Source organism: Triticum aestivum, chromosome 2A (genome assembly GCF_018294505.1).
Source record: "Triticum aestivum cultivar Chinese Spring chromosome 2A, IWGSC CS RefSeq v2.1, whole genome shotgun sequence".
In the NCBI taxonomy this organism is placed as follows: domain Eukaryota; kingdom Viridiplantae; phylum Streptophyta; class Magnoliopsida; order Poales; family Poaceae; genus Triticum; species Triticum aestivum.
This window is the reverse complement of record NC_057797.1, coordinates 591,489,253-591,497,185: the sequence shown is the minus strand read 5'-3', so window position 1 is coordinate 591,497,185 and position 7,933 is coordinate 591,489,253. Positions and strand designations below refer to the sequence as shown.

At 47.6% G+C, this 7,933-nt stretch overlaps 1 protein-coding gene across 2 annotated transcripts; it reads right to left on the bottom strand.

The window, feature by feature from the left end:
- Window positions 1-1,244: 1,244 nt before the first annotated feature.
- On the bottom strand, window positions 1,245-6,048 carry LOC123189617 (transcription factor bHLH153). Of its 2 annotated transcripts, none has more exons than XM_044602072.1 (5): window positions 5,743-6,048; window positions 2,238-2,486; window positions 2,094-2,159; window positions 1,880-1,999; window positions 1,245-1,708 (listed from the first exon to the last, which is right to left on the bottom strand). In XM_044602072.1, exons 2-5 carry the CDS (start codon window positions 2,433-2,435, stop codon window positions 1,583-1,585), a joined length of 510 nt encoding a protein of 169 aa, XP_044458007.1. In that variant the 5' UTR covers window positions 2,436-2,486; window positions 5,743-6,048; the 3' UTR covers window positions 1,245-1,582. The 2 variants fall into 2 exon arrangements, with proteins under 2 accessions (XP_044458007.1, XP_044458006.1); XM_044602071.1 differs by having other exon boundaries at window positions 2,238-2,489; window positions 5,743-6,044.
- Window positions 6,049-7,933: the final 1,885 nt, after the last annotated feature.

Sequence of the window (7,933 nt, the reverse complement as noted above, 5' to 3'; positions counted from 1 at the left end):
CTTTGATTTTACGCAAAAAATTGTATGGATAGTACAATCTTTTCGGATTTTATGTTTCTTTTCTATAAGTTATGTAAAAACAATCTAAAATACGAAACATCTCATGGAAGGGCCTTGTGCTCTGCTACCATGTAACAAGAGTTTGTGTTTGTGATGCTTTCGTTGCATGAACCATAGTGACGGTGCTACAAACAAAGCTATGGTGTTATGTGACATCACAACTTTAGCAAGAGATGGTTGATTTTTTTTGCAATTTTAGATACAAATTTCTACATGTTTGAATCGCCTTGAAGCATTGACATCACAGCGTGCGAGTCCTAGCACCGATACTAACGGACCTTTTGCTCCTAATACAGTGGATTGGCCTTCAATACTTCGGCCTCACATTGTGGTGGCGACGGTGTTAGTTATTTTTGAGTTTGTTTTGATCATGATGCTCATGTTTCAAGTTTTTTCTTCTAGTTTTTGTTTCCTTACCAATTGTACACTTGTGAAGTTTAATTGTTCTATAAGTGGTGTGTTCCTCGACATAGCATCTTCAGTGATACATAGGCAGGCATGTATGCTTGACACAGCTACGACCTCCTCTTCCAAGAAAAAACTTATGGTTCCTCTACCTTTAGTCGCGTTGACGCTGGTCCGCCTCGTGTCCGATGGGCCTAGGGCCATGGAGGAACGGTGGAACCCGACACTTGCCGACGGGAGGATCTTGCTCCGTTTTAGGTGTTTTTTAGTTTGTTTAGGGGTTTTATCATGTTCAAAAAGACGAGACGACGGCGGCTCTCAGAAAATGAAATAAGATTCTCCCCGTCTTGCCCCGTTCTGGTAATGCGTATAGCGCTGTAGAAGGACATATGAAGGCGTGTCTCCGGTGGATCTCATAGGATTCGATCGGTAGTGGCCTTCAGTGGATCTACTTGGGTCCAGTCTTCTTTCATGCCACTACCCTAAAAACACGTGCGGGAGTATTTCACAAACTGTCCACCGACACATGACCAACTACCCAAATGCAGGTTTTAGCATTAATCCCCAATCACCCACATGTGCCCTAATGGCCCTGTTCGCTGATTTAAGGAACTATCCGCCGACACAAGACACGCAGGGCGCCTAAATGCAGTTTTTCAGCACACCTGAACATGGCGCCGACAGGCGACAGGGACCCGGAGAATCGCATCCCACACAAATGCACGCACCGCATAGTGATACTCTCTAGTACTACAAGGGTTGATGAGCACGGACGGGCATGAATGGAACTGCTGATTTTGATGATTAGTCGGCGACAGCAACAGGTCGCTACCATGTTAAACCACATGCACATAGTCACTGACGCAACGACTCGACCACGATCGATCGATCGGCGGTGCGTCGTCTCGCTATACACGACGATTACACATTACATACTACCGGCGCCAGCACAGGGTCTGCTGATTGAGGTTCACGGAAACGAAACGAAACGAAACGATTGTGTTAGGAGATTGACCGAATTGGGTCAGCCATGCGCATGCGCGCGCTTGCACCGGAATTCTACCCCTGCCACGCAGTGCGGCCATCGCCGCCGTCGAGGCCTGCCTCGGGCTTCGCTTCAGGTGCGCCTGCTGGTGTTCGCCGGCGCCCAGAGGTCGGCCCCGTTGCTCTGGGTCAGCTGCAGCGTCTGCTCCACCGGCACCAGGCACAGGCCGCGGTTCCGCAGGCTGTAGTGCTCGGGGTCCTGCATCGACCATGGCAAAACCATTATACGATGATGCATTCCTTCAGCACAAATAAAAAAGCATACACTGCGGTTTATACTTCTGTCAAGTTAATCATGTTCAGAATGTTCAGGGAATTTCAGAATAGTGTGCAACGATCAGCTAAAATAACAGCGTGAGCCCTCTTTCACCTCAGGCTCGGCGCCGGGCGCCGGAGGAGGGCGCATGTACGGGGAGCTAAGAACCTCGAGCTGCTGGTGCAGGAACTTGATGTAGCCCGACGCCTCCTGAAGAACAGAAGCCGTGTCCGTCTGCCAAACGCGCCGAGGTTAGGGACACGACCAAAAATGCACAATCTTCCATTCCAAGCGAGCTGCTTTGCAGAGATGAGAAGCGAACAAATACCTTCCCAAATGGCGACACGAGCTGCTGCAGCGCCGCCACTCTCTCGCCGACCTTGTCCTTCTTCTCCTGCGAGATCACAACAAAATCACTTCAGCAGCTAATTTACAGGCATGAAGGTCGACGTGCAAACTTAGCCGTACGTACCCTGGGAGAAATGGGGCCGCCGCTGCCCCTGGGACTGGCGCTCCTCGGCTTCTTGGACCCCATGCGGCCGAACTCCTCCGAGCCGCTGCTGGTGGCGGTGGCGGCGCCGACCTGCTGCTGCTGCTGCTGCTGCTTCCCGCTGAAGTAGCCGTCGGTGTGGTTCCTCTTGCTGTGGTTGGCCACTTGAGTCATCATCATCTTCCTCCCCCGCTACCGCTGCTGGCTACGCGTACGTTCGCCCCTTTTTCCCTGCTGAAAACCAGGAGCGTTTTTGTATGACTATACGAGCTAGCCCTCCGTCTCAAGTAAAAGCTGACTTTTACAACCGTAGTCGTTAGTTCAGAGGTCGGTTTCATGGAAATCACTCTCCCATTATCTACTCACAAGCGGGTCTGGTTTCAGTCTCAGATAAACAAAACCTAGTTTTAGTTTTATACGAGCTCCTACTCAACTGCTGCGCAAGTAACAATAATGGAAGCGGCATGCCAAGGGACGGTCAAAGGTATCATGAGCGTCAAGAATCCTTCTTCTATTCCACGGCCGAAAGCCAGAAGCTTTTTGTTTCCCTCCTGGAAATTATAACCCAAACAGTGCCGAGGAAAATGGAATCTCTAGACTGGTGCTCAAGTTCCCTCCAAATTTTGGTCTGGAGTGCTGGCCTAGTGTTCTTTGGCTGCCGATTCGCATTTCTCAAGCAGCGGCCGCGTGCAATCTTTTATCAATTGACAACTTTGTCCGTTTCCAATGCCGCCAGTTGGGTACTTGGCCCTTATCCGAAGCTCTTCATTGTGAGGCAGTAGAATAATGTGGTACTCCTAGTCTCCTGTTCGTAGTATACACAGAGGGGTAGGGCAAAGAAAAACGGTACTACTATTCCACTATTCGTGGCCTTACTGCTTACCTTATCACGAGGTTACGAGGCTTTTGTCTTCCGAGTGGAGCTGATGAACGTCATCAGGAAGCAGACCGGGTCAAAGCTAATTAATAATCTACTTTGATCCTGATCCTTATCTATCAGCGCTGGATAACGTGCGAGTCCAAAACACTTGCAAGGACACTTGCAGGGATATCATGAGCACCTGGTTACAGATGCATGTGTACTGTGATATGAAGAATATTGTGCACAGTACACGGTTATAATTGTGTCTCGTGAATGAAACTCAATATGATGTCCATCTTGTTAGAAATAGCCCTTAGATATTACTGAAGAATAAATGGTAATCTAACGATAAACGGTAATGCATGAAACTTAATATTATGTCTCATGCATGTGTAGTGTGATACGAACAGTTGGTCCACCATGTGTTAAAAATGAACGGAAGCCTGTGTATTAATGGTAATCTAACGGTAATTCAGGTCTAAATTCGGGCTCATCTACACCCAATGAAGAATAAATTTAAAAAAAGTAAAAGAAAAACTGAATTTTTTGGCATAGATGCGTTAGTGCATAAAGAGCGTTAAAATTTCGTAGTGTTTGGACATTCAAGGAGCTATAGAAAAAATATCGGGCCTAAACAATGTATATTTTCAAAGTTTCTTTCACAGACATTCTTTTTTGCCACGACCACCCTGAATAATTTTGCACGCACATCATGCATTTGAGTATCTAGGGTTACTATTTTAAATGATTATTGTTTGCACCTGGGCACCGAATCGCTGCACTTTACCTATACTTTCTCGATTTATTTCATTGTAAATCATTGTAACTACTTCAACCGTTCGAGCTTGTAAGACCCAAACATGCTATTAAAAAATAGAACATTAATTTGATTAATAGAATATTAGTTGTATGTGTGCCACAAAAATCATATCATTAAATTTAGATTCAAAATTATACTTTGTGTAACATTGATTGTCAGATTAATGATAATTTTTTTCAGAAAAGAAATAAATGCATGCCTTACAAACCCAAACAAAGGGTGTAGCATAGGCAGAAAAAACAACAATGTAAAACATGTGTACGATATTACCAGGAGGGTATACACTTTACAGCACAATATTCGTACAAACGCGGTAGGCAACGGACTTAATGATCAATCCGACAGTAGAAACAAACGTGATCGATGTCCTTGCGCGTGTAGTGGCCTCTGGCTTGTGATGATCAACCAGCACGAGTACCACATAGGTAGGTAGCATAGCATAGGAGTACGCTTCGTCATCACGTCCCGGCCAGTTCGGGGCCCCATCCGTCGGTTGGGAAGGAAGGGAAGGAAGACAACAAGGCGCCAGCTAATACATTTTGTTCAGGGTGGCCAGCGTGCAGTGGCATTGCTGTACCCGCGGCTCCCTTCCATTTGTGCACCATTCCGGGGATTCCATCGGGCTACAGGCCCATTGACTAGGTACAGGAGCAATGGGCTTATTTGGACCCTGTCAAAGTTAGCCCACCTGCCCGCCTTGATCATTCCATTTGGAAAGCAGCAAGGCAACTCTAGCAGTATAGTCCTACTGTTTACACTGGGGAAATTACTTTGATTTCTGTCGTTTCTTTGGCTAGCTTTGGTTTCACCTTTTTTGCTGTAAAGGGATTATGGGCTTTGTATGGATGCATGGCCTGGTACACTTTTCTTTTTTGGTTTACCTGAGATGAGATGAGATGAGACGAGAGAAAGGGGGTGGCAGGGCAGGTGGGTGAAGTGTGGAAGGAAGCTGGGAAAGAGGAAAGGACAAGACGCTTTGTCCCGTCGATGATGCGATGCTGGTAACAGAAAAGATGATTGACGAATTTGTCAACTAGCAATGCATGCGCGCGCTCGAGCGGTAGGGCTTTCCCTCGTGTCTCCATGCCACGGTGGTAGTACCGTAGTACTAGTGCACTCACTGTTACCTTTTTTTTTCTGTCGAAAGTATTAGTACTGTTTGTTTGTAATGAGAGTACGTTTTGTCACTGGTCTACCAGCCGTGATGAATGCCGCTGCGTACTTGCCTCGTCGCGACGCAATCACGGGCCGGGGCGTTTGTTTATGTTCGTGTAGGAGTACATGCATATCCGGCGCCTAATCAACCACCCTGGCGCTTAATTAAGCGCGCGTCTGGTCGGGGTCGGGTCGCGTCTAATTAATCCGGTCGCCGACGTAGCTAGACGTCCACCCGGGAGCCAGCTGTAGAGAGACCCTCGCCCGCTCCCGCTGCGGCTGCTGACACGTACTGTATGTACGTATACGCGTCTGTGGCTCGCGCCATACACACGCCACCGCCTGCTCCTCCCCTCTCTCTCTTCCTCTCTCAAAGAACGGATGGAAACAAGACCGCCATGGCGCCATGGCTGGTGTGGCAGCTACGCTCTTAAAGTCTCAAGCCGGCGCCATGGTCAAGTCAGGCAAGCAAGAAAAAGAAGAGGTCTCCGTATGGTTAGCTTCATCAGGTAGCTAGCGTTCGGTAGTTTACTGGTGGCTTAAGAGAAGTAATTAAGGATCGAAACGAACATAGCAAGCTAGCTAACTAATCACTGCATCATGCTTCGTGAGGTTCTTTGGATTAAAAGAGAGGCCGGCCGGGGTCTTACCTGCAGAGGCACTCTGATCAACGCCGGCGAGAGGGTGCGGAAGCTCTATCTCCACTTCTCCAGCTTCGGGACTCGACTCCACCGGCAGTGGCGGGCCGCGACGGCAGCTCGCTCCGGCGCCTCCTCGCCGTTTGTGTTTGGAGCCGGAGAGACCTGGAGAAGAGGAGCGAGACTGGAAGGGAAAGGAACAAGGGTTATGGGGGGTTTAAGGAAGGAGTGGGGAGAGAGGGGCCGGCCTGGGACATTTGGGGATCAGGGAGGCCCTGAGCATTTATATATACAGAGGAAGAGAGACGCGGGCAAGGAGCGGGTGGTGGCCAGCGGCAGCGGCCGCGTACGCTGCAGATAGATATAGATAGATTTCTCTCTTCTTTATTTTTTGAGAATAGATAGATAGATTTCTCTTTTTCTAAGACAAGGAAGGAAAAGGATGCTTTATTAGAACAGCGGCGCGCTATCTGTCCGACCGAGCGTGACGACGGACGGGCGTTGCGGAAATGGATTCTCCCACGAAATCCTCCGGCGCACGTCCCGGACCGCACCAAGCAAAGCGAAAAGGCCGCGGAAAAGGTGACGTGGAGCCGGTGGAGAATGGCGCGGCTGCGTGCGCCTAGCAGATTGTTTGTTGGCCTCACTTTCCATGACAGCTAATATCCAGAGGAGGGATGGGATGGGGGCCAAAGGCGTGACCGGGGGAGAGGGGCGCAGCAGGAGAGGACATTTGCCTGCCCAGCCCACAGAGAGGGACGGGGACAAACGGGCCCGTCTCTTTGCTCGGGCCGCGCTCGCCTTGCGGTGCGGTGCGGTGCCGTGCCGCGCCGCGCAGCGGAGGACGTGCGGCGTGGGGGCGCCGTGCGGGTGACATTTGTGCGGGTCTGCATGCGCCGAAAGGGACGGCCATCGCCAGCCACCGGGTGTGCGTTTTTCTTTCTGCATGCACCGCGGGCGGGATCGTCGACCGGCGACTTGTCCACGTCCGGGGTAGGGTAGAATACCGCCGGGCTGGGGTATGCGACGCAGTACAGCGATGTGTATACAGCCTGGTGGTGCCTTCCGTCGACAAGAAAAATACGTAGGGGATAGGTGTGTAGACGTGCGGTAGCTGCTAGCAGGCGTTGCGTGCCGCTCTTGGCAAAGCTGCGGCGCCTACGCGTATTGCCGCATTTAGCAAGTTGGAATGGCTCCGGAAAGAAAAGAGGGTCACGTGTATTGTTGCCTTTTCTCTTCTATATATATGAATATTTCCCTGGTTTTCCCGGGTTTATTTCAACTTCTCTACTCACTCCCCTAGAAAGAAGGCATGTCAATTTTGTCTGGAGTCAAACGACCCAAAGGTTAACAAAGTTTCTAAGAAAGAATACCAAGAACTACACATATCAAATTAATATCGTTGGGTAATGAACAGAATATATTCCCGTAATATCTTAGTTATATGTAGTATTTGTAAGTGTTGATGATTTTTCATATAAACTTGATCATACTATCCATTGTTTGACTTCAAACAAAAGTTTATGTTCCTGAGAGGGAAGGAGTGTATTGTCACACCACAGATTTTTCCTAAATCTGGTATGTCCAAAATTTCATAGGGAATTCAAAAAATTCTAGTAAACACCCAAGAATGCATAGGATTGCTTGTGATTGACCTTGATTTGCATGATTGTTGTTTGATTGTCTGCTTAGGAAGGGTTAAAAGCCTAATGCAACTAGTTGAGACCTAGCCAGACTTTGGTTGAAATCAAATCATTTTGAAATATTATTTAGGCATAAAGCTATCCTTAGTAAGTCCCAAGTAATATTCAAGCCAAAATGATTTTCCTAACAACTGAATTGAATTTATCTTGAAATCAATTCAAAGGTCAAGGGAAATTATTAAAGAAGGGCTTTCCAATTATTTGGCAGGGGAGTGAATTTCATAAGTCCAATTAATGAGTTTAACCTTTTGCCAATTTTTCAAATTGGATTTGAAACACATTTGATTTTGAAACCAAATTCAAATTAAAAGGGAAACAAATGTGTGTAACTATTTGTCCAAAATGCCCAAACAAAAGGTTCAGTTGCTTAGGAATATCAAGATATATTTTAGAGCACTTTTGCTTTTGGAATAAAATTCAAATTCTCAACAGATTTGAATTTAGAAAGAAACAAAAAAGAGAAAAATACAACCGAAAATAGAAAAAAATAAAAGAAAAAG